Genomic DNA, 27,868 nt, shown 5'->3' on the forward strand with positions numbered 1-27,868 from the left:
AAAATGAGCACAACATCACATTTAGGCTCAGTTTCTAGAGCCGACAGCAAACAGCATGGGTACACACTCCACATAACTGCATCTGTGAAGAAATTATATTGTTTTTTCCTTATTGGTGTCAGATTATTTCACTTACTTTCAAATCAGGCCAAGAAGTAGAAAGAAAAGGCCTGCTAAGTGAATAAAGTGTTAACCCCAATGAAAACAATAAAAAAGAAATACTTGTTTTTCATCTAAACTATTTTTTTATGTTTGAAAGATTTGTCCTACACTTTTAAACCAATGTGCAGATAAAGACTGACACAGGAAACAACATCTATGAGATCCAAGAAAATTGTTACAACAATAAATCCAGTGAAGGGTTAGAAAATGTCATAAAATAGTATTTGCTTCATTTACCTCTGCGATGCTTTACTGAAGAAAAATAAATTGACTCGTTTCACGGATTCAGTGCCGGAATAGTTAAAAAACAACATTTGGATTGGAAAACTCTATAATTACTATTGACCTAGAGGTTCTGGGTCTGAGAAATAAAACAAACAGTAATATGAGGTGTTCTAAGGCAAAGTCTGCAAATATGCAAAGGCAGGGTCTGGTGGAGAGCATCATGCACGGGCTTCTTTTCTCCGCTTCTAATCTGTGGGCCTACACAATATTAAGACGGCTTTGGAGCCACTTGTGACCCAGCTGTGCACTAATGAAAAATTCCACAGCTCTGTGTAGAGGCCAATGGAGCTTGACCCTTTTTCACCCTTAACCAAGCAATGTCCATCTTGAGGAGTTTACCAGCACTGAAAGACACTAGATTAAAGAGTAGAAAAAGAGAAAAAGAAACAATATGGGAAAGTCTGAAAAAATGTGAATCCCAATCTGCTTTTTTTTTTTTTTTTTGCATGTTGATGTGAAGTAAAGTGTTTGCCCAGGTTTAAATGGAAAGAGATGATCCTTGTGAGTGAGGATGGCTGGACGAAGGGGGCTCTGTTTATCTTACAGAGATGCATTGTAAGCACAAAATTAGTTTGGAGGGGGGGAATGTGAGAAAACAAGGAATTAGACTTTTTTTCGCAAGATCCAGATTTGTGTTTGGGATTCCTCTGCCCTCTTTTTTTTTCGTTTTGTGGAAGATATTAAGAGGACTGCATTCACAAAGGTCCACTGACTGACCATAAGAATATTTATTGGCTATGTGATTCATGTTAAAACAAAAAAAAATGGCTTTAACAGATTTATAGCCACATAGGTCGATGTTTATTATTTCTTCATTTTTATATGATCTGTTTTTCTAAATCTAGGCATAATTGTAAGGACAACCCCATGAGCCACCCACTCATCTCCTGCAGACACTAACATTCAGCCCATGCAGATACACGACTGTCCAGATAACATCTAAGAAAATAACCCAAGAAATGCAGAGGACGGAACACAAACAGCACCGCTTAGGGTGCAAGAAGAGGATAGATGAGTAGAATAAATGTGCAGATCGGGTATTCATTTGGGACAGCGCTTATTTTTTCAGTAAAAAGTTAAAATACAAAGAAGATGTGTTTTTTTAGTTGTTGCTGTTGCTTTCAACTTTTTTAGGACATGAAGGACTTCTCAGTTGATTACCTGCATTAAAACCTAAAAAATATTCCTTAAATTATAATTAATATATGACTGCACTTATTTAGATGTTTTACTATTCTAAAAGGAAGTGCTGAAAATGACCCCATATTTGGATATGTTAAAATAGACCCTAATACATAATTAGCAGACAGTGAATCTTTTTGTCTATGAAAGGATAGAAATAAAGCTTAGCAGTTACCTTTAATTCTTCTTAAAAGGACAGATAACGTGTAGCCTGCCTGTCTCAGCGACTCTACATCAGAGAAGCTAGTTGCATTTTATCAGAGATGAGTCCTTCATTCCCTGAGTGAATAAACTCTACATCTAAGTGTGCAATGGAGGATGAGAAAATGAAGAAGAGAGAGCAAATGAAAAATAAACACTGTTATGAAAAGACAGGATGCTCTAAGACCCGAGGGCCATGGATTAACACTGGGCTTAGCATTCAAATAATTTATTTGAATATCTGATCAGGAGTCCCTTTAAAAGACCCAAATCCAGAGATTAGCAGGTGTTATGCTAAAAAGCTGTGCTTTTTTGTCAGGAACGTAGCTACACTAGCCAAACAAATATGTCTTTGAGTGTGAAGAGCTGGCGTGGATGCATGGCTGTAACCATGGTGACTGACTGGTAGTTAGGATCCTTGGAGAGGGGTGCGGTGTTGGAATGTGTCAAACAGAGAGAGAGGGGAGCACACGCAGCGCAGACCAAACCAAAATCCTGCTGTTTCACTAAAGAGCATCAGCTACATTATCGAGACCACCTACAAATGCCATATAGCTTAAAGGTCATTTTAGAACATGCCCTTTATTCTTTTTTTTGTTTTTATAAATTATCCTTAGAAAATTATTTATTTTGCCCTCAAAGATACTTATTATCCCAGTATGATGATAAGGACAAAACAGATTCTGATTTTATGTGAGGTCCTTTTTCTACATGGACTTATTTTAAACAAATTAAGAGAAAATAACAGATTTTATGCACGTGTTTTCCTAAATTCTGCTTATCATTTATGTTATATCAACTAAAATAGGCCTAACTGGCTAAAACCAGAATGCAAAGAAGTAGTTATGGTTGCACAAGAAGAACATTCTGTCAACTAGCAATTTTTTTAGCAACCTTGCTGTCACTATGAACCTTCATTGTTAACAGAGGCAAAGCTTTATGGCATGTAACTAAACTCTTACTGAACAACTGTTACTGTCGATAAACTTGTCACCACAGTCGCTCTGAGGCATGTGAAAACAAGTGATCTGTCAATCTTTTATCAAATCACAGATCATGCATAATGAATTGAAAATATTTTGAATAAGAGTTTTATCTGCAAAACGTTCAATTTAATTTACTGTGTGTTAAACAAAATCACTTGTTTGGAGGCAATGAGGTGTGGACTGCTATCTGACAAGAACAAGTTCCGTTTTTTTTCTTTTTCCACTGAATGTATAAGTTTAATGCTAATTTGTAAAAAGCAAAAAGAGTGTTTGTTTACTATAGCACAAAAAAACTATAAAATAAACAGTTGTGAATATGCTACATGCTTCTTAGCATGCTAGAAAATTTGACTGCCCTTTTTTTTTTACATTTTACGTTTTGTAAAAAAAAATAAAAAAAATAACTGTCACTTTGCTTTAGTCTTCGCTTTTTTCTCTCACAGATAAATAGAATAATTGTGCAAACTTGCTGCAACCTGCATTGTGTGTACATTTTTGCATTGCATCTGAGGGAAATTTTCCCTTTGCTGCAGCAGCTAAAGTTACTGTGAAACTATTTTTCTTCATGTCTTGAAGTCTTCGAGCATGCTTTTTGCCGCAGGAGGTCTGGCATAGGAGTTGTGCGATGCCCTCCCTGCTCTTTATCTCTGTTTTTGTCTGCCTTTCCCACACGCCCACACAGATCGACAAACACACACTCACACAAGACGACACTGGCCGTTTCTCTGTCATGTGGGTGGTGAAGTGTAAAATCCCATCTCTCCAGCTGGAAGAGAACAGGTTCGACAAAATTCCCTTTTCTTCACGTGGAGCCTCCGAGGCACGGGGTGGAATGGTGGAGCATGGCACAGCACGTCTGCACTCCCCACACACCCACTGACGGTGTATCTGCATGGCCCCGCGGCACTTACCTCAAGTCAGCTCAGTGGCTTTAACCACAGCCCCTCCGTGACTGCATTATGACCCGTAACAGAGCACTGACACGGTTTATTTTCTTCTCTTTGGCCCTGGACTCAATAAACCGACAGTGCATTGTGCTCAAATGCACACAGATACATACAGATGCTTCCACTCAGATCACTCATGCATATAATGCCTGACTAAGTAGTCTAATACAAATTCTTAAGAGGGTATGATGCATGGGCAGCTGTAGTTATGCATATTTGGCCGTGAACGGGGCCAATCTTACTGGTGCCCCCACAACTCTTTGTACGCACAACTCGGTCGATATGGATCTTTATTTGTCTTGTGATGCAATGACAATGTCTGCTGCCACAGTGACAGCCGCGGTCAGCCCTCTCAGCAAGGAAAAAGGTTTGCATTCACCCACCAATTTTACACACTCTTTGGGTCCAGGAGTGTCTTTGTGTGGCGGCGGGCAGCCCATTCTCTGCGGCTGTCTGGAAAAAGCAGCTGTTTCTATAACACTGTGGCAGCATTTTATGTTGTCTCATGATAAATGAAGGGGAAGAGGCAGAGCTGAGGTGCAGCTGAAGCGCACACAGGCAGGAACAATAGCATAGGAGGGTCCACGCAGTGCACAGACACGCTCTCTGTGTCTCCTCCGGCGCATGCACTCTGCCCCTTCTGCAGGTTAGACTCCCGGAGCTCACCCATAGCCAGAGGTTACGACAGCGTGTTGAAGCAAGGGAGGGGTGAACAGGGTGAAACGTCCCACCAGTCCCCACGCACACCCATGGGAATGGGAGGTTGCGGTCTCTGCACCATCGGGACCTGTCGCATCTTTCTCCTCGGGGCAGTCATCTTCCTTTTCCATAATGACAGAGCCCCAGGCCTAATCGCTCCACCCCCAACCACCACCACCCCTCTCTCGCAGCTCCTCTGTCCCCGTTGTCCTGCCCAGGTGCCTGTCAGAGGGGTGTCTGCTCCACGACTGGTGTAGCAATGAACATAAAAGACCCCCCCTCCCAATGGCCTGAGGCTCAGCCCTTTCATTTTGAAGCGGTGCGCACCGGCTCTGCAAAAGCCCAGGCCCTCAGCTCGCGGCCTGCTTCATTGTTTGGCCTCAGAGAAAGACTATTATTTCAACTCAATTTACTGTGAGTAAACACTGAGTGATAAGGCCCCCTGTCTTATCCGTCACACACGCCTCCTTCTCCATGAGCTGTAATATACGCTGCCAACAAATCACTTCTCCCAGCCCGTTTCTATCAGCAGCCTTAGAGTGGGGCTTACTAATTCACTTTATAACACTGATCAGAGGACAGGCCTCATGTGTTTCAGAATATGGCTCCATCACTGACTGGCATTTAAAGGTCTCGCCTCCTGACGGTCGACTGCTGTAAATTGTAAGCAACTGCATTTTTACCTCCTTAAAACACTATTCACATGCTAAACCTGCGCTAATGAGATGAGAAAAGCCTGGATATGGACTGCAAAACAGAGCTGCAACATTTTTATTAAAAGAGAACCACATTCATTTTTTAAATCAGTAATATAAGCATCGAGCCACTTGATGAATCGCTCGTCTACACAGATGGATCATTCGAAGTGAATGATCATCACGGCAGGGTTTTATGCGTCCAAGACAAAGGATGCAGCTGCGGGGTTGACACACAACAGCAAAGCGTTTCTTCACTCGTATTTGCTCTTATGGCGAACAAAGCAAACCGAAGCTGGAATTCTTTATGGATAAACCTCAAATCCAAAGCAATTTCTCCGTCTTGCATTATTTTTCCTAAAAGCAGCCTTCTAAACTGCACTGTTTCCAACATTTTTTCTTGTCTCGGTGTAAAAAAGCCCTCAGTGCCTCTTCCATTCGAAGAACTGTGCTATATCTTAATTATACAGAATTATCAGCCAGATTTAAATAGCAGTCATTTGCACTGTCTCCGCCTTCTGTGGCTAATATAATTATTTGGGGCCTACTTTGTCTTAGGCAGAAAGAGGCTGACACAGTAGCACAAACTAATGTGATAAAAGCTTAGCATATCAGGGCTTGATTCAACGATTTTAAAGGTAAGTGTTTATGACAAGGTAATAATGCTTCATGCAAAAGGCTGGCCTGTAAATTGGTTAGTTAGGCCGTGATGGATGAGGGGGAGCCTAACCTTATTTCCAATACAGCTTCTTGATTTCTAGAGCTGGGGATAATGAATTTGATTTAATTAGACCACCCCTCATTAGATTAAGAGTGGGAGAAATCTGACCTCGTGTCTTGTCTAAAAAACTGCATTTCTTTGACTTGTACGGACATTTCTGCAAACAAATGTGGAATTATCGTTTTTGATTGACAGGAATGACTCTGGAAAGAGCCATCACGTCAGACTCACATCATTTCACATCCTTCAAACTCCCCTCCCCATGAAAAAGATAAACTTAATCAATTAAAGAAATCATTGTTGTGAGATATAAAAACAAACTACCTGCCCGTTAAGAACGGAGTAGAGAAAATGGAAGGAGAGATCAGGAAAGGGCTATAAAGGTCCAATTTAAGGAGTGATTCATCATCAGTTTATTAATGAAGCTGGTGAGGATCCCCGGCAGTGTTGGTAATGGGCTGGTTGGCCTATCTCTCCCTAAGTCCTCTGGGTACATGTGCTCCTTACACTGCCAAGGTAATCTCTTTAAAGGGCAGGTGGATCCAGCCTACCAGGGCCCCAAAGGCACCTTAGCATTGCTCTTACTGCCTACAACGCACCACAAGCTTGACAACTCTCATTAAGGCTGCAACTTTTTCAGGCTTTGTGTAAAAGAAAAGTTATCTCATGATCGTTCTGACAGCCACAGGTGATGCATTTGTCATTCTCAGACTAAATGGAGGTGCTTGGAAGAGGCAAAGAAGAAAAGTCGGAATCATCCAGCTGAGCGCTCAGAGCGTTATCGGAGTTTGTGGACAACCAGACTATCTCAAAAGTGCTACTCACACTGGAAAACCTTCCAAAACTTCTCAATGGGTATGTTTCACTGTCCCTTGTAAGCTATAAGACCAAAACACAGCACAGCATGGATACTTAGGTGGCCAACACACTGCAGATCCAATTACCTATAATACACACTTAAACTTTATCTCACTCTTAGTCATTATCTAAATTGCCAACATGTTATTAGGGTACCTGCTTTGAGAAGTGTGTGTTTCTCTTTGTCTCCTAATAGGGCCCAAAGGGAGTGTTGTTTTGTATGTAAGCCTCTGTAGCCTGTAAAGGAATGCGCTTTATAACCACTTTCCAAAACAGAGGCGTGTGGGAAGGCCACAACTCTTCACCATTATGCACCAAACACAAACGTATCTGTCATGATGTGATGAGTGGTAGAACCAGGAGATTAATTATGTGATTGCAGAGCAGGGAGCCCGGGCTTCAGTCACAGCGGTCCCTCATTACATTACCTCCTACTGAGGAGCCCAATTGACTTCAGAGTCACACAGCTTCTCCATAGAAGCTGTACGTTGATTGAGAACAGTGACAATTAGAAATAGTCTGCAATGTCTGCCCTTACATTTAAAGGTCCTTTAATCAGTTCTGCAGGTCACTATCAAACTAGTGATATTAGAAATTACTGTAAACTCCAGTTGTCTGCTAGTATTACATATGGACTTCCTCAAAGGTCTTTAATAGCAGCAGAAGAAAAAATGGCCATGCTTGTTGTAATTATTTATTATTGTCACCATGAAAACTAAAGATTTCAGAATAGGAACATGTCACTACCTCCTAACACTAGGCTACAACAACGAACACTATTACTCCACCTTTTGCGTCAAATCTCAACCACCAAACTTTAGGAAACAGATTTTTTTTAATACTTAAAACAACAGCTAAAAGCTTCTGCTGATGATTTGTGGTCATTTATTATTTGGACATTAACCATTTTTCAGCAGGTTAAACCTTTACCATGGGAGATGTTATCAGAAACTGTAACTCTTGGACCATTTATGCAATCAACATGAATCAGCTGATTCTGTCGCAGAAAATAAAAAAAGGTTTCTATAAAAGCCTCACTTCAGAATCTTCTTGAATTGTGCTACACTCACACCGGGTTCAAAAATGCTCATTCAAGTGTAGGTAAAGACAAAATAAATAAAATAAAAGGTAAGTAAGGCAAAGCAGGGGTGGTATTATATAAGTTCAGTTCTCCCACTCCCTTTCAAGCAATCTATTGTACGCTTTTTGATTTTCTTTACATTTAATAATTTAATTTTGTCATGAAATATAAGCAAAATAGCTAGTATTTTTATTCATGATTGAGAGAAATAATTGAATTATCTACTAGTGTGGACATATGTGTATTTTCCAATCAATTTCAGGACTAATTATTCTATGTTTGATATGTTCTTGCATAAATATACATTTCTGTTGTTTGTCTTGTTTTTGTATTATTTATGCTATGATTGCTTTAAATGAACCTTTTTCAAATGCAAATCCAAATCCAAGTGACCATTTTTAATGAAAAGTCTATGTAAATGCATGTACATATGCGTTTAAGGCCTCCGTGTTCAAAACTCTCACGTTCACACTTTACTGCACAAGTTTTAGGTTCATTTTTGGGCTCTATGTTCAAGACCATTGTAGGGGGGATAATAATTTTTAAAAAAATAGGCAAACATTTGCTCTAATGCATCAGGAGCTGGTATTCAAACTCACCTGCTTCTGTCTTTTCCAACAAGTCTTTTGTTCAACTGAGCTCATCTAATGACAAACCATTTTAAGACAGTCACCAGCTCGCCGGTGGGAAAACTGAAGGCCGTTCACACCTTACATCATTCAAATTGTGTCCATGCAAGCGAGACATGTTCTTGACACTGGACGCTCCTCTGAGGCCCATATATGCAATTGCAAAATAGATGCAGCCGAAAATGTCTCATCCACAGGGAGACTCACAAGCAATAACACACTATAGGAGAGAAAGACAGCTAGATTGAATAGAGAGACAGCTAGACAGGCAGAGATCAAGTCCAATTCCGCTCCCGTCATCTGGCTGTGCATTCACAGGTCAGGCTTACTTAATCTAATTCCTGGGATTTCCCACAAAAAGCCAAGTGCCACTCAGGAGAAGTGGCAGAGAGAGTGAAAAGAGAGGGGCCGGGAAGTGGATGTGGAGTGGGCTGTTGGTGGCTGCAGTGGTGGGCTTGAATAATTATGAATCAGGAAAGGCTTAACCTTCTGGGGAGTTAATTTGAAGAGCACTGGGGATAGGGGAGTGGGACTCTTTATTTCCCTGGGGTGCCCCTAATGCTATTGTGAGGGAATGGAGAGATCAGGACACGCAGCAATATCGTGTCTGTTAGCCACCATATGACGAGCTGACCCCACAGCCGCACAATCACACCTGCCGTCATCAGGGCTAATTTGTTAAACATATCAATAGCCCTCTGCTGGCCTTTTCTCTGCCGCATTGGAACATTGATTCAGCGACAGAGATGAGTGACAACACCTGACCCTTTGACTTCCCTCTCTTTTCAAGTGACGCAGAAAATCCCCTACTCTCTCAGAATTATTCAAGCAACCACAATTTTAATTAAAGAGCACATAATGAAATTTTTTAGTAAGCAATGTGAATTTATATCACATAAAAAAACATTTGGTGCTTTTATCTTTTCTACGAGGTCCTGCATGCACAGCAGACAAAAAACAAATACACTAAAGACTTAAAACTGCATAAAAAAAACACAGTTCATTTTCGGATAGCTCTATGAGGACATTGAGATAAGAGCAGAGAGGCTCTGGCCCCTGTCCATCATTAAGAGACATTCCTATTATGTTGGCATGCTCAACGGCTGAAACACAAATTAAAGACCCACTCCAAAGAAAATGATGCCTTTCGTGCTTTTACATGCCCTTGCGTTTTTTTCTCATTATATTTATAAAAAAAAAAAACGCCCCTCTCACCCTCCGCGGGTGGTTTCTCCTCCAAGCTCGGGTCCACTACCAGAGGCCTGGGAGCTTGAGGGTCCTGCACAGTATCTTAGCTGTTCCTAGCACTGCGCTTTTCTGGACTGAGAGGTCTGAGGTCTTTCCAGGTATCTGTTGTTTGTGATGATGTGATGATGTGAGAACAAGGTTCTGTTATATATATATATATATATATATATATATATATATATATATATATATATATAGCTTAAATTGTCTTTCTGATTATGCCTTTATTCAATTCAAATAGTCATGAATCAGGAGCAGACTGTTTAAAAAAAAAGCCTGTGGTGTGACGTAAGTGCGACAATCGCGCCATTCTAATCCATCTGCTTGTAGACAAATAGATCTGTGTATGTCTTGGTTGTCCTAGTTCGATGTGACATCTTGCTCCAAACTGTACGGCAGGATAACTTCAAAATTGCTTGCTTTTTTTTGATGCACTATTTTTGTTAATGTCAGGTTGGGGGTGTGAGGGGCTTTAAGTTAGTGGGAGAGACTGTAAACAGATGGATGATGGGAAATGGGATGGTGGGCTTACTCTGCGCCAACAGTTCCGCCAACAACTCAGAGGCAAATCTCTAAAAAACTATTGCCGCTCTGCAGGAACTATGTCCAAGAAAATAACATGTTTTTTTTTATAGTCCCAAAAAACAACATAATCATAACTAAAAGACCACTGTGAACACTTTCAAAATAGATCAAAAGATGATCGGGGTAGAACTTTAAACTGCTTGCTCAAAGGGTAGCTGGCAGAAAGACCCTGTTTTGCGGCTGTGACAGAAGCAGCAGCATCTGGATCTAATTTGCTGGGAGCGTTCTCAGACATGCTGGACTCATGCAGGGGGAATCTCAGCTCTTTGATTTCCACTCCCACGGCTCGCTCTAATTGTCATCGCTCATTATTTAGTCAAAAGGTGGAGGGATAAGTCGTAAACTATTGCAGAAAAATGGCATTTTCTGCTTTGAGAGAGTTCCTCCTCAGCTTCACCCCCGTCTCATCCCAGCTGATAAGAACAATGAATTTCAAAGATGGCCAAAGCACAATCATCTCTCATGTGCACTCATGATTAAGATTTTGCAGAAAGAGCCCATGTTGGTTCTATTTTTTTTTTTTTTTTGATATTGTTTTGAATTAAATTTTTCACATTCATGTTTATGAAGGCTAATTAAGAAACTACAAGTACAAACAATGTTTTTGTGTACAAATACATAGAGCTTGACAAATGTGTGTAGGTGGGGAAGCATTAAAAAGTCTTGTTTATCTTTGGGTTGTAAAATTTGACACCAAATTTCAAAAGCTAGCATAATATCATGACAAATGCAATGATTGCTGAATCTGTTGTTGCTGTCATCAAAGCTTACCAGATAATTACAGCAGTAACGACAGCCAAGTGTCTGTGCGTGCTGACAGGCTGAAGGAGAACAGGTTGAGCCAATCTTCAATGAGATACTTTTCTTTTCATGTGTCTTTTGTTTGTTTTGGTAACTTAGTGCATTAATTTTTCAGGTCAAGCGCACACGAGTGGTAATGATGCGTGTCTTGCTCATCACCTTTAAAGTTGAATGTCGATTTAGTTTTTTGGATGAATGAAAACTCACATGGAAATAAGTGCTATGATGATAGGTCCTAAAGTTGCAGTGACGTGCTGAGCATTTCCAGGAATTCCGAATGACAAAGATGTGTATCAGCACCTTCTCTGTTACAGAGTTTTGAGTCTTCCTTTTATAGCGGCCATCATTCACTCAACAGAGGCTAGATGAGCCATTTTTCCTACTGAACGTTAAGCCTGCTATCAGATTAAGCAAGCTCTGATTTCAGCGCTAATTGTGCACGTCCACTTAAGAAGCTGACAGCCTGGCGAATGAGAAGGCTCGCAGGCTTCTGGAGCACGGCGCTCATCCATCACAGCCTAACCGATTGCATCCCTCTGAAGGCTCAACACGCTAACACCATTAGCTCTACTGCTGGGCATCTAACTAGCACATCACTCACACAGCTACATGCTAACAGCATTACGGCTAATGCTGGCCCTCTAACTAACACATCAGTCATAGAGCTGGAAATCCTACGGCTCTGCAGAAACGCGTGGAGCCACACTGTCTCTCTGAGACAATCACACACATTACTTTGCCTGCGTTACTTCTGCTGCTCTGCAGCTAATGCCCTCATTTGTCTCGGAAGACGCCGAGAGAAAGTTGTTTTGATTCTGTTGCGTTCTGCCCACAACATCTCAAGGTTGAGTGCACAGGCCCCTATAAAGGGGAGCCATTCAAATACGATTATGATTTCATATTTCACAAAGACCACTAGGATGATTTTTAATTAGAACCAGAATCAGTAAAAAAGAGTGGGGTATGAAGACGATAAAATGAGGAATGCATTCATGCATGGGATGATTCTCGAGCTTTATTTAAGATCTGTGCCAATGTTCTAACAGCATTAATGAAGTTATAAAGAATTATGAGAGGAAATCAAATTTGCCTCGCCACTTGAGCGCCACTAAAATGCCAAACAATAAACTACCAGATTGCAAATTAGATCAGTAAAAATATCAAACACATTGCGGTGCAGGAAAATCCATAATTGCATTTAGTGCCTGGCCTCTCCTGGGGGGAAGAGACACTAAAGATCATCAGCAGGCTACACGGGTGCCGCTATTGACAGAGCGGTAAAAATCGACAGGCTAACTAAATAAACACTCCAGGCTCCATTAAATATTCAACGGCTGAGATTTGACAGCCTAGCATGCCTGCCTCTCCCCATTGCCTCCATTGGCTTTTCTCTGCAGCACATCTTCTCCCTGTCTCCCCTCCTCCTATACCTCCCCACCCCACCCGCTCCTCCTCCTCCTCCTCCTCCTCCTCTCCACTGTGACTCCTGACAGCAATAAATGATGCGGTGCCTGAGGGCGCTGCTCCAGTGGGAAACCTGGGAGGATAGAGCAGGAGAGCAAAAGAAATAAAGGGGAGACAGCCTATGACCAATCGCTATTAACCAAAGACTGAGACAGAGCCCTGTGACATCCACTGACATCCCACCCCCTCAACACTGTCACTCTCAAAAGGCACACTCACATGTGCACTCTTGCAAACACCATCCTTTCTATTTTCTCACAAAAGATAACTGAGCAAGCGTATGAGTAGAAATTGGGTTTCCAGTTTTACATTGCTAACCTAATCATAATTAAACAGTTCATCCTGTTAATAAGGAACAAAAAAACATTTAGATCTGTAACCGTGGATAGTCTTGCAGCCTCCCGAAGACACCATATGCATTCATCCGCTGCTGCGAGCCAAGAGAGGTTATGCAAATGAGAGATGACAGTGTTATTGTGTGAGGAATATCAATGGAGTAATTACTGTTCCATGTCGGGCTATTGGCCCTCCACTGCCGTGCCCAGCCAGCACGCTTCATTTCTCAGCAGCGCTCTCAGGGGAGAGATGAGCAGCATGCTCCTGAGAGCAGAGCTAATAATGGCAGCTCGGATACAGGCAAGGCTTAGACGAGCCCCGGGGTCCTGAGCCGCAGACTGCTAAACGTTGCAGGGGTCTCAGGAGAGCCCCACAGCAAAGATGAAATGATTAAAAAATGGAGCAACCTGACTGACAAGCTGACCGGCACCGAAAACTCTTTGTGTGCTGGGTCAAACCATCACTGCTTGCTGCAGCTCACCTTAACGGATATTAGCAAAATGTGCAGTATGTGCAGGCAAACCCAAAGAGAAACAACGGCAGAAAAAAGAATAAATATGATTTCTCTTGGCAGACCTCCAGTGGTAACGCTTCTCTGACATGTAAAGGTGTCATTAATTTTAAAACTCAAATTTGCTGGGGCGTTAAACAAAGCATTCTGCACACTGCTCCAGAGTGTCTGCTGCGTGTAACTTGTCAACTTTAGCAACTTTTACCTGTGACGACCCGTCAAGAAAAAAAAAAGACATAATTTGCTGAGTGGCCACAAGTTCAACTGATGGAAAGTCGGTTACACCGAGACAAACTTCAAAGTGTGAAGGCCGGCACATAAATGCCCTGAAGCTGAGAATTAACATACCAGGCAGATGGAAAGTATCTCCCACACACCTTAAAGAAGTAGCCTTATCAGTTTAGGTGTTGTCATTGACGAAAAATCTGCTGCACATTTTCTTTTCAGATGTAATATATTTTTAACTTTTTAAATGATTTAACTTTTTTCATTTGAGCTCATTTTTATTTCACCTGCACTTTTTAAATAGTGGTTAATTATTACAATTATGTGTCCTTTGCCTCCTGAGTGAATTGAGAAGTACAAAAGAGTTTGTTGATGAAAGGAGGTGTTGGAGTTTTTTTTACAAGTTAAGAAGGGGATTGCAATAAAATATTAATGGTTCCTGTGTTTTTTAAGGTAAAATATACAATATACAACAGTAGTTTTCCACAATCTCTAGTATTTTAGCCGTAGTCTGATTAAAGCCAGAGGAAATCATATGATCATCTAAAAATGCAAGTATCCTGTCGATATAAAACTCCATCATATCAGGATCTGAGGCGTTTTGTGCCTGTGTGACAGGGGCTGGATGAAAAAGGGAGATGATGTGCTGCACTTGCACCTTCACACCATTCATTTCCAGGTCAGGTGCACCTCTTGCCGTGTTCAGACACCTCATACATCTTGCAGGCAAAGACCAGCTTATCTCCATACTTATCTCCCCTGCAATAATTCCCACTCAAAGCTGTAGCCGCAAGCAAATGACTGGGCAGGGTGGGAGCTGCAGGCCCGGGTGGTACACCACTCCTTTTCCTTCAGGACTCCCACAGACAAAGAGAGAGAGGCAGGAGCTCACGTAGCAGACGGACGCCAAAATGCGAGCTGCTATACAAGTGCCCGTCCAAATTATGAAGGATTGCTTGCTGAAAATATTTCAAGGGTAAGAAAAAAAAAAGAAAAAGTACATGACACAAAATTCATCAACTTCGTGGACAAAAAGAGTAACTACCAGTGGTGCATTTGTGAATCTGTTTTTCTTCTTTTCTTGTTGATGTTGACATCATAACTTGGCCTTCTACAATGCACTGCATCCACACACCCCTTTCTTTTTGGACACAGAGGCTGTTTTTCGTTGCAATAAAGAACAGCTTGACAGAAATCTGCCGTTGCCCAACATTTTTTCTGCTTGTCATAAATCCTATTGTATGACTAACTGACTGTTTTGTTTATAATGCCTGTGTCTTTGCCTAATGCCCTTTCAACAAAGCTTTGATCCTGCTAACCTCATGGATCCTCACCATAAACACTTGCCTCCTGAAGACATTTTTATCGCCCCGCGGCTCGATGCCAGGCATCTGCGCGGAAGTACAGCAACAGATAAAGTTGCCATTCACCAGGCAGGGCAGAGAGGACACCAGACTGTGAGGGAAATGCTATAAAACTACTTCTAGACTTTTAGATCCCATAGTTTAAGATTTAATTTAGTAGACCTTACGAGATATTTACGTTTTTCCAAACCGTCGAAATAGCTCACTTTAAAAAACTTCGGGACAACAATACAAACCAATGAAAATACAAGTTGCACTTTAGACTTCAAAGTGTGCATTTACAGTCACAGGCCTGCATACATGTAAACATAAAAGCCAAGCAGTGAACATCCAGTGGATGCCAGTGATGTCTCCACGAACAGGAGACCACAGGAATTGTTTATCGCGGCAGATCACACTGACTAATCAAAACCACGCGGTTTCTTCTTGAACCTGTGCGGGGCTGAGATGTTTCCTCACCCCACCCCAAGACTTGCATGTGCCACGACATGAACTTCCCCCTCCTCCTCCTCCTCTTCAGTATCTTCAGCTTCAAACCCTTCACAGACGCTGCGTGAGACACCACAAAGGCCTGTGCAGTACTGTCACAAAATGGGAGGAACCATAACTCACCTGAGGCAAATGTTCCTCTACACTCCCAGTTTTCATCTTAATAATTAACAGCTTATTTCAGTGAGCTATGAATTCACTATTAAATCTTTATCAAAAATTCTAAGAAAAAATTTGGATAAATTAAAATAAGGAAAGAAACCAAGGAGAATGGAATGACATGCGATTATGGGCAATGTAAGAGTTTCCAGTCGTGTTTGCCAAGGTCCCATTAAATGTTATGGGCACATCAAGACCCAAAGTGCACGTTGGTCAGCACAGTGGGAGTATGACATCTTACACTGTGCAGGGCCTCATTCTGGACCATGCAGACAGCTTCAAAAGAACTTAACCTTCAAGAAAAACAGTCTGTTGGTCTAAACCGTGCGGCAAAAATCACCCCTCACAACAAGATAAATGTTGAACTGACTTACCCTTGGGGAGGGCATACTGCTTGATGGATTACACTTGGATACAGGACCATTTTTTTGGAAATATTAACACCAACAAGCTGATTGCAACTTCTAGGTGAGGTAATATGCGCTCAACAGAAAACAGGCTGACATGTACAGAAACCAAACAAACAAGAAGGCTGCTGTGATATGATGGAGCTTGGTTGCCCATGAGGGATATTTCAAAGTTACTTAGACGTTTGTCAGTGCAGTTTATTGCTTCTTTGAAATATCTGTAAAAGAGGAGCCATTCAGGAAAAAGAAAACTGTTTAAGAGCAGGGAGAGTAAATCTTTTTTAATGCCGCTGATTCCTGTGTAAGTGTCGCTTCCAGAAACTGCTTGCCGATTCCCGCTTCCCTACAGTTCCCTCATTACGCATCGTCTCAGAGAGACGGCTACTTTTTCACTCCGCCTTCTCAAACACTGCAAACTATAAGTGTTTTTCTAAGTTATAACTGTGAGGCGACTACTGCCAAGAGTCTGTCGCTGCTGCTGCTGCTGCTGCTGCTTAGTTTTCCCTCTCTCTTTCACTCTGTGGTAAGAAGAAGTCATGTTAGAAAGTTGTGTCACACAAAGGCATTTTGTTGTAAAAAGAAGAAAAAGCGGGATGGAGACTCTTTAAAACCACAAGAACATCTGAGATGATAAACAATCAAGGCTGATCATGGCATCCTAATTTTGATTTGTATTTTTTTCATGTATTTTCTCCCTCTATAAGGATAACGTTTGACACAAGTCTTAAAGGCCCCTGTTTCTTCCAGTGGTTAGGGCAGTTTCCTGGTGGGATGTTTTTGTGCGGAGGGGCCACCTTTCTTTCTTATCTTCCTGTCATCTCAGTGGGACGGCAGGGCACAACACCCTCTCTGGCTCCAGAACCACAGGCTTCCCCCCGGACACCAAACCGCTGCCCTACATTGGATGTACTCTCTTAGAGCGGGGTTGTTTAGGGTGTGTCAGAGCTGATTAGTGCTTGAATGCGTGAAAAAAGCAGAACTGGGTGAAACTGTATCTGCAAAACGTGTTTTTATGGTTCCTTTTAGTCGCCTTTAGCACCAGCAGAGGGAAGGTGATCACTTAAGGCAAAGTAAAAAAACGTGGACAATAACAAAATCAAAGTTTCATGACTTTTTGTGATTCCATAAACCTCAACATATTGATATTTGAAGCTGGATTATATAAATTACATAGAAAAATGTATACAACCATTCTGATCGGCCATTACATTTTGATGGAAGTAAGTGCTGGTGTGCATAAATATCAAATTTCTGCTTGCTGAAGACTAGTTTCATAACCTTCAGGTTTAATGACCTGAAAAATGTGTTAGATAGACCTTATTTTTCATTGCAACTCTATTTTTTGCCTTATTAATTTCTTTACTTTGTATAATAAAAGATGAAAATCTATAACAGGCAGATTTTTGCAACTGTCTTTAGGCAATTTTATCCCATATACATAACGTTTTATTCAATTTAAAAGGTCCATGATATATTTTTATGCTTTTAAAAAAAGGTTTGAAAAAAAAATCTGCTTGTCACCTGTTTCCTTCAGAAACTGTCCAAAGTTGATTTTTTCAAAAGGTATAAATGAGATTTTTTGTCAGTAATTTAACTAATCAGATACCTGTTCTTTTAATTTGACTTCAAATAGAAATTGCAACAAAAGATGAGATGGACAGAAGTTCTTTGTTAAAACTGCCAATCAAAGCAGGCCTTGTTTTGGTGTGAGCAGGAGGTAGGGGGATGAGTCCACACTTGCATAAAAATGCATTAGCTGACAGCGTTTCACTCCGTGCTTCGCGGGCAACTTGAAGCTATTTTGACCATTTATCACGTATGAACTATTAGCACTTTCAATCACAGACGAACCCTTTGAGCTGTCTGTTTTCACGCTGAATATGTGCATATTTTTAATTATATTAGAATTTCCATGTTTTCAAATGACTTTGCCAATCTTCCAATCTGCGTCTGCTCACCGACTGAGTGCCACTGCCCCACAGCACTGCATGTTTGTGTTCTCTGCCAATAATGATGACCCACAGCTTCCCACGAGACATAATAAAAGCTTAAAAGCACTCCGAGTAGAGTGTCTGTAGTTTGGAGCCAACCAAAAAAGCAAGAGACAGTGGGCACTACTTTTTTTATTCATGTATAAATTGTGGTGAGGCTAAAAGCTATAATAAAATCATACACATTAGTGTGTGTGTAGATAGTCCCTCACATAGACATACTTGTGGGCAACAATAAAAACACAGCATTTTGGGGCAGTGACCTTGCATGCAGCTTGGGGAAAGTTATTAGGATTATGGTTAATGTGCTTCTAATATTCCTTGCAAAGGCCAAAGTGTGTTTAGCCACCATCTTTGAAGAGGTCGAGGTTTTTGCCAAGCAACACTGACGCTCGTGTTTGCTTTGGGACAAAGATGATTTTTTTTTTTTGGGGGTGGAATTTTAAGGAAAAAGAAGAAAAAAAAAAGGTTTCAAAAAATGCAGAGTATTTTAGAACACTTTGAAAAACAGAAAGAAAAAGGGTTATAGGTGCTGTAATGAGTGCAAGCCATGAAGAATCGCTGACGCCAGGGAGTGTGCTGTGACCCCTCCGACCTCACGCCTGCTGCCTGTCTTCTGGTTAGTGTAAGCCTCATCCAGCTGAAAGCTACCAGAGGCCTTCATGTGTATATGTGATGTTTCCAAGGAGAGATGGACCAATTAATCTGATTATAGACTCAAATCCTTTGACATGTGTTGGCTGTCCGAAACCATGTGCCGCGCAGATGCACATCCATGTGTGTGTGAACAATTATGTACCTGTGTGTAGATGTGATCAGCCGAAGGTATGACTCCACCTCGGTGCACAAAAAACAGAGTTTCTGGGCAGAAAATGGAAGGCATTCGTAAAGTTATCAATGAAAAGAGCATTTTCTAAAAGCAGTGATTTATAAAGGAGTTTCCTCAGAAGTTGGAAAGCAACGGTTAGAAGAACGTGAAATGAAATACGGGGTGAAACAGAAAACCGTCTGTCAAAGCTTTTGCGGTCTGTTTAAAAACACAACACTGCAGCACTTAAACAGCCCCTTTTTCACTGCTAAAGCAATGAATATGCCTATTCTAAGGGGTGGTTCTTTCATTTTAAAGTCAGAGATTTGACTCAGTCTAGGGGGCTCCGCGTATGTTCATGTCACTGACTGCAACGCGCGCTGAGGAGGAAATAGAATGAGGAGCTGACAGACAGGGCCTGATACTGCACTTCCACCATAGGGCAATCCCCAGCTAAACCCTGTGCTGACAGCCAGGATGTAGCACTCATCCATAGGCCACAGCCCACACTCTGGGGTGCAGCAATAGAAGAGCAGGGAGAGCATTAGGAGAGCTGAACAACTGATGACAGAGCAAAGGGGGCGAGTGGCTGGTGGTTTGAGTGGCATGCACGTCACTGTTTGTGCGTCCTACTCCTGCAATGTTTGGGCAGGTGACTGTCTGCATGTGTACAAAACCATTTCACAAAGAAATGAATGAAAAAATACAAAGAGTGTCATCATGCAACATGAACCAAAAAAATTATATTTAACAGACCTCACATGTTGGGTTTAACATGTGGAGACTTAGCTAAGATGTCATAATTAAGAGTCGGGTTCCTTGGTTTCTGTTGGGAGGCAGTGCTTTAGAAAGCCACAAACTAACAACATATAAATAATCTAATCTTAGTCTGAGCTGCCAAAGAAGCTCAGAAGAGTGATGAATGCTGAAGCCTGAGAGGCCAGCGCTGACCCTGACTGCCCGCTGCGAAAGGGCTCTTCTAAGAGCCAGAGCTGCCTTTCCAGCTGGGATCACAACGCAACCATGGAGCTCTGGTTTCAGAGCACAACTCCAGCCTGGGGCTGGGACAGCACTCCCCTCTGAGGCTGAGTTCGGAGGGCCGACGCTGAGGCAGACAGACACTCAGGGGGTCAGCCGACCCACCCACTCTCAGAGGGAGGAAGCGACAAGCATTGAAACCAAAGACTGATTGGGTTTGCCTCATTCCACAGATTTTCTGCCTTTAACCTCAGAGTTTGGGGTTAAGGGAACAATTCAAATAGTACAGTAAACTTCACGTGCAGAGGGAATTTGGTTTCTTATCAATGCCGGTAGATGCTTCCCTTCAAACAATACAAAAACGAAAAAAAGATTTTCTGCTTCATCCCCTTATCCATCCTCTTCATAGACACCAGATCATTTTCCAGTGTTCATGAGACATGGAATTTCCAGAGAAGACATATTGGGGCAGCTTTCTGGGAAATATTAATATCCAGGCTGCAGAGGAAAGGTAAAGGGAGAGGAGAGGGGATTGGTGGTGTGCAGCGGGGGGGGGGGGGGTTGGTTCAGACGATCACTATCAAGGCATGGCACCTGATGATAAAATGTCTCCCCGATTGCCATTCTTTCCAACTAGCAGTGCACGACAACCTCAGCTCCTTTCACATGATGCAGGCGTTTTTTTGTTTCATTTTTGAGGGGACACACCACGGGTGGTGGTGCCCAGGTGGGAGGCAGCGGACAGTCATCCCCACAAACACTCTGCTGTCATCAGAGCTGCAGACTCTCCACATCTGCCTTGTTTTACACCCCACAGCTTAGTTTCTGACCGAGCCCCCCGTCATCTCTTCTTTCCTCCCACGTCTCCACTCCCCCATCAGGATCATCCAAATATTTCCCCTCGCTGCTTTTTGAAGCTTCCATGGGTCAGGAGACCTCATGCACAAATCATGCTGGCCTGCAGTGGGGGGGCTGGACAAAGAGGACGGGAGTGAGTCAGACGCACAGAAACCGAATCTGCGCTGTTTTCGTTCAGAGTTACTTTTCTTGCCAAGACAGCCTTCACCAGTCAGCGGTTAGCTCTGAGCAGTGAGCTGAGGCAGCTCCTGCTGTACATGCCGGTCCTGGCCGCAGATCTCAGCCCTATTCCCCAGCCTCACCAAGGAACAGGGATGGAGAGTAAATTCAGAAAGCCTGACAGCCTGCAGTGGTTTAACATAGGGGCTAGTCCCAAATACATAGTTCTGGGTTTATATTGATGGATGGATAACCAAATCCTTCTCACTGTTTGCAATAAAACATATTGGTTTTTACATGGAGAGGACCGATCCTCGATGGTGGTGAATTACGACGTAGCGAAAGATCAAGAAGTCGCAGGTTTAATGGGAGATTTCTCTGTTATAGCAAACCAAAAAATATATAGGCGTTTAAAAAGAAAGAATCACATTGCAGGTCAGGTTGAGAAGATGAGTCTGAGTGGACCTTCCATCCCACCTGCCGAGCCTAGCGGCTCAGGATGAGAGGAGGTGCTGGGCAGGAATCTGCAAGTGCTGGTTGAAGTAATCACATTGGTCTCACTGCATCTGATCTGCAGTCTAACAGACTTCCAAACCGTTGAATGAGTAAATAAAGTGCCCCAGGGGACTCCCGCTGGAGCTGGATTACCACGAGGGGGCACACACAAAAGGAGCTGGAACCCTGCAACCCGGTGTGAGCCGCAGACAAAAGGCTCATGTTGGACCACGACCAGGGAACCGGCAAACTTTATTAATCCCATCCTAGACTGAGCCTCCTGCCACCGCACTCGCTCTGCCACGACTGTGTGCAGGTACACACTCAGAAACGACCGTGCACGTGCTGAAATGAATATGAATGTCTTTGTTACTGTCTATAAACATATCTTTGTGATGCAAGACTTTGCATGTGTGCTGGACTGGATGGACCACATAAGACGGGGGACTCATGCTTACTTGGCTGTGGAGGCCGGGCCTCAGGGGAACCGCGGGCCACGACATTCTGCAGACCCAACCCACCCCGGCACCATTCTTCCCTCTTTCTGGGCCCGACACAAATAAAAGGATTAGGAGCCCCTGTTTCCGTCAGACCCTCCATTGAAGACAAAGCTCCGGCCAGCTTAGTGTCACACTTAATGATAAAAGTGCAAATCTCTGTCAGTCACTTTGGGCAGAAAAAACGGTACTTGGTAGCTAATCTCATTTGACGGAGATTAAAGGGTTGGGGAGAAAAGGGGGCAAAAAAATGTGTTTTGACTCATTCTGCAAGAAATAAAAAAGAAAAAAATGCACCTCTGCAATTTAAATCAGAAAACATCAGATCACAACTATACTAAAGAGCATGCATTTAGAATAGAGACAACAAGGAGAGGCAAGTGTGCATCAGCCCACACCCTCCCAGGAACTCGGGGTGTATGAAGATAAACACGCTGCCCGTCACATTCGCATGCAGAGCTAGAATGTGTGACTTGGGTGTGAGAGTAAGCCTTGGGCACACAGCAGTTTGAGTGCAGCACTTGCCACTATGATGCCAGTCCTCTCTAGTGTATCTGTGAAAAGCCTACGTGTTGGAAAAACATTCCAGAGTGGGATCACATATACACAGTTGGGGCCAGCAGCCACACTGCGAGCCAGCAGCAGAGGCCATGTCTCAATTTCTCATGCACATTCGACCGAGCTGCCGAAGAAACAAGTGTGGCAGATTTCCAAATGACATAGGAATGTGACATATCAGGGATGGTTTTTTTCCCAAAAAATACTCATATAAAGAAATAAATTAGGAACTACACACCATGAATCAAAACTAAGATATGATCTCGAAAGGATTTTTGCATGCAAATTTACTGTTATTTCCAACATATAACCAGGGAAATTCTTTATTAAAAGTCTTTGCTGAGCTTGATTCCTGTAAGCCTGCAAAATATTTGACCATTTTACCCATTGACCAACATGTAAATTGAGTTTAATAGTCAGTGGTTGCTTTGCTTCTTGTTATGAAGAGCTGTCATGCTGCAAAAATAAACCTGTGAGCCCAAGGATGTGGAGCCAGCACACAAAATCGGTGCATTGCTGAGCTTTCTCTTCACTGATTAGCATTCCCGATTGACTGACATGTCCCACTGGCTGCCTAACAGCCGGCTTTAAGAGATGAGGTTAAATTGTGGCTACCAACAAATTGCATGCTTGAGTTCCTCTGCTATCATCCAGCGTAATGTGAGCACACCAGGCAGATCCCTTTGCAGAGCCTTCCCCTGCACAACAGCTCCCCCACACAAAGACCACAGAGACCTCTCTCCACATCCCTCGCCAACAGTCTGGCAATGGGCATCGCTGCGCCTGGGCCTCTGCGGCCTCCTGTGTAGTCCCGTGTGCACTGTGCCCCAACTGATGCCACACTCCCACCACACAGTAAACACCAACACCGGAACCAGCAAAGGACACTAGCCATTTGCTAAAACCACAAATAAGCATTCCAAACTAGTGGACAAAGCTTCCCGCAGACTTTATGTCAAAGTCAACATTTGTTGCAAAAGCAAGAAATGAGAAATGGTTTAAAAAATCAAGTTTAAAGTTCTTTTTCTTTTTTATGTATTGGGATGAGGGGGATCTGCACAGTTAACAAACCGTGAGATGACAGATGATCCATCCTAGTATGCTGCAGGGACAGGCCAAGCCATGTTGACATAAAACCCAATACTTCCTTACAGAGGAGCACGGCCAGATTCAGCTAGCTCCTCCAGAGCACTAAAGAACCCAGTGAGCAGGCGCAACATTATCTGGCTTGTGTTTCTAAAGTTACATTTATCTCTCAGCAGAGTTCCTGTTTTTATGCTTAAGAACAGTGGCTGAAGACATCTGCTTATTATTTTTAGAAAGATTAAAAAGGAAAAAAAAAATTTTTTTTTAAAAAGAACGTATGGCTGATGGTGAGAAACTAGGACAACAAAGAGCTTCATCGTCAGAGCTGCCTTTGAAATTCTTGAGCAGAATTCAGGACAGTCTTTAATTAACTTTAAAAGTCCCTGCTCAATCTTTGCTTTTTTTTTTTTTTTTTTTTTACTGTCAGCGGGCATGTAAATGTTCAAACAGCACCAGGCCTTACGAGTGTCCTGTAGTGAACACACACACACACACTTATGACCGCCTGAACCAAAGCAGAAACCCAGCCGTCAGCATCTATCCTGCACACAGAGCTGCAGCGTCCCGAGCCCAGCTAATTAAAAAACAACAATTTCACAGGAGGGTACTCCAAACAGTTCTAAAAAGCACCTCTCAGCACACTGGGGGATCCTGCAGGATGCATGGAAGGTGAGGCGCACTCTCAGAGCTCTCCTTTTACGGCTTCATCACTGCTGGGATTTTTTGCTCTGTTTTTTTTTGTGCACCCAGGCTTGTAGAATTACAATAAAATATTTTTTTTTAAAAAGTAAAAACTACATTTATTTCAATTTAAAATCTTGTATTTCCTGTATACATTTCAAAATAAAATCTTCCAAAATGACATTTGCAGTGATATAATGAAAAAGAAAAAAAAGAAACATTTTGGAATGCAATAAAAGCCAAAAACAGACAGCGAGCTGTGAAATATTGTTAGTAATTGTTATGTTTTGTGCTTGGAGCCTGTGGCAGTTTCTAACAAGGCAGTCCATTACAGGGGTGTTGTCTAACACTTCGGTCGAATGATAGGCCTTATTACATGGCTGCCTTCAAAGCATCTGCTTGGTTAAAGGAAAGGTCCCTGTGGGGAATAGATCTCCCTCTTTCTAATGATGTATAATTGACCTCCAAACACCAGGGCACAACAAACTCTCTCGGAATGGTGTAATTCCACTCTGGCTCTTACATGCCGCCCGTCTCGTTCGAGCTTGTCCCCCCTCTACGGCTATACGGCTGTTATCCAGCTGACACCTCCACCTATTCACCTTTAGAGAATTTTTTTTTAAGTGCGTGAAAGATTCTTACAAAAATCGGCAATGTTTTTCTAAAATCTTTTTTTTTTTGCATTTGATCTCTTTAAAACAAACATCTGGGAATTTAGATTTGTTTCAGAATAGATAGAGCAAACAAAAAAAGCTAAGAAACAATGCAAAAATCCCTCCTGCTAAGTGTTTTTTTGCAACTTGCTGTTGGGAGTTTTAACAACACAACACTAATACCCCCCCCCCCTTCTCACACACACACACACCTGCCTTTTACCCTTTTTCAAACTTGTGGGAAAAAAATGTAGCTTTCCAATTCTTTGATTTATTATAGGTAGAGAGAGCTGATTACGGGGTATGAATCAAGTACTGTAGGAATGTAATTAGGCAAGAAGATCTCTGTAAGGGTTGGCGCTCTCCTCCCAGCCCAAAGCAGTTTGTGGGCTGACAAATGCATCTTAAATGGATGTCATAAAAGTCAAAAAGGTGCCAATTACATCTTTAAGTATCCCATCAATGAAAATGGAATAAACAATTTAAGGAGGAGAAAAAAAAGAGGAGAGGGGCAGTTATGTAGGTGTGATGCAGGGAGCCACCAGCTAATTCAGCCTGGGAGGTGCTGAGGAAAAGAATTAAAAGATGTGAGGAATAATGGTGTGCGAGGGCAGGATAGTGCCCAGCAGTTTGTTATGCTTAGCTGATCTGGAACTTTTGGCATTCAAAGGAGCAAGCGGAGACTTTAAAAAGCAGGCAACTGGTCACTTGTGCTCCAAATATGGATGTCCAAGAGCAAAGAATGAAAATACACATTTGGCTGCCACATCTATAGCCTTCCTTTGCATGCAGATCTTTGTCGTCACTTTTTGACTCAAAAGACGTAACAATGAAAATGGAAAAAAGACAGTGGAGCAAGAGGGGCAGCAAAGACACCCTTCTATTTTTGCCTGATGGTCTGGGTTCTTCTGAACCGTGACGCCGTGACTCTGGTATCCCCTAGTTACTGCTATGAATTTGCCATTGTTACAGACCTACTACACTGCTGTCACAAAGCTGGATGAATGGCACGCACGGCAGTGGATGTAACTCTTTGTTACTTGCAAGATATCTAGCAGAGAGCCATAATGTCCCGGTAATCGAAGTAGAATTGGTAAAAAGAGCGGACACAAGAAGCTGAAAATTCGGTGACAAGCATGAAAAGCGCTCATGTGAGGAGAAACACAAGGCACCCCGGGGTGCTCACAGGCCAAACAGGAGCCCTGTGATGCTTACTTAGCCTCAGCGCTTGCTTTATCTGCCATCTCCGCTTGGTTTATGTGATAATTTACTAATTCAATTCACTAAATCATCTCTCCCTGTGGTGAATATTAGAAGAGCTAAAATTATTTTAACAGGGAAATTAAACCTCCTAAATTGAATTAACACTTTAAACACTTAAACATAAAGGAAAGGGGGAGGGAATTTATAATAATGTGATAAATAAACACTTTTTTTTAAAAAACAAAAGTTAATTTTAAATTCACTAAAGTACTTTTCTGAAATTCTGAAAAATGACGTTTTTTATTTTATTTTTAAATGCTTATCCAGAGAATAAAAATCATTTTAGTAAATCTTATTTAATGTTTGTCTGATGCAGCAATCTGACTAAATAAATAACAGTTTGAAACTGCAAGAATATTTTGCCAAAAGTCAAACACAATAAATATTTTACATTTTAAAAGTGCAGGAATAATTTTGACAGCAGTCAAAAAATAAATATTGTTGGGGTTTTGAAACATGTTGTGTTGTGTGCGTCTGCATTTTTCAGTGAAGCCTCAGCGGTTAATATTATTGTCTTGGAGCAAAATGTCACTAGTAATTGAGCGGTTGATTAGTCACCGTGATTTTATGTCACCGTTATTTCATGTCACTGCAAATAATTATTCAAAAAGAAATGGATAAAATAAAATACTGAATGTGTAATATTTCAATTTAAATAATATTTTTTAAAGTTTTTAAAAATCCGAAGCTTGCGGGATTAAAAAAATCACGTGATCACATAAAAGGTTTATTAAGCGGAGTGATTACTGAACAAACGAAGAAAAGAAAGAAAAAAAAACGTTCATTGGCAAATAAATCCATCACGCGCTAAAAGTGATTTGGTTGTTTTTTCAACCTACACAGATTGTTCCATCCTTTCTGAGTTTCTGCACTACCATGGGGGGGAATGCCACTTGATTCAACCAGAAAACATGAAGCTGACACAGCTCGCCCACACTTTCTCAGGCCTGTGCGGGATAACGTCCTCTCTGCGGCAGCACGGCGCGGAGGCAAGCCTCGGAAACACCGTGGGCCTCTGCGCCCAAGGAGGATAGAGCCTATGAGGCGCTCGGGTCCCCAAGCCAGCCCTAAATCGTCTTTTATCATTAGACTATCCTTTGCCCTAATATTTAAATGTATGTCGCCCTTTTCTATATCTATTTTGAATGAAAAAAATCAAAAGATGTTACGTTTTTTATGTTACATATTTACTCAGAAATATAATATATTTTATCTTATTTATGTTTGTTTTCTAAATCCATCCAAATGACATTTTTTCGATGTTTTTTTCGCACTCGAAGAACTCCAAACCAACACAAAAATTAGGAACAACAAAGACCCTACTTGTCCCCCTTTCCTCTAAAAGTTACGCACGACCTGAAACACTATAAAGTGCAGAAAAGGGTGTGAAAGGAAGGGCGCAGACTCCCCCGTGCGCGCATGTGAGCGCCCTGCTTACTGTTGGTAGTCGTGTTTGCAGTAAAGTTTCCTTTCTCTTAAGTAACAGCTGGTGGTGAGAGGCTGTTGACACACGGCGCACTGCAAACACTCTTCGTGCCACGAGGAATCGTTGACTCTCATCAGGAAGCGGTCGGAGATGGGCCGCTGGCATCCTTCACACACGGATCTGTGGTGACAGTCAGAGCCTGTGGAGTGGCAGAGGAGATGGGTCAGCGGCAGCGGGGGGAGGCCCACAACCACATCATGTTGCCTGGGATACTAATGAATTTAAAAAATATATATATTTACTATTGTGTTTTATCAACATTTCTTCGGAAAATTCCACATATCAATCTTCCTGTGCTCCTATATAAGCCCGATTTTAAA

General features: G+C 42.0%; 1 protein-coding gene across 1 annotated transcript in view; it reads right to left on the bottom strand.

Annotated features, from left to right (window-relative positions):
• The window catches only part of lmx1bb (LIM homeobox transcription factor 1, beta b), a 41,524-nt gene that overhangs the window by 12,618 nt on the left and 1,038 nt on the right, over window positions 1-27,868 (bottom strand). Inside the window, exon 3 of the mRNA XM_023958625.2 lies at window positions 27,501-27,687. Coding sequence (XP_023814393.1) covers window positions 27,501-27,687 — 187 coding nt within the window. The remainder of the gene's footprint in view (window positions 1-27,500; window positions 27,688-27,868) is intronic.

Source organism: Oryzias latipes, chromosome 9 (genome assembly GCF_053564925.1).
Source record: "Oryzias latipes strain Hd-rR chromosome 9, Olatipes_Hd-rR_3.1".
In the NCBI taxonomy this organism is placed as follows: domain Eukaryota; kingdom Metazoa; phylum Chordata; class Actinopteri; order Beloniformes; family Adrianichthyidae; genus Oryzias; species Oryzias latipes.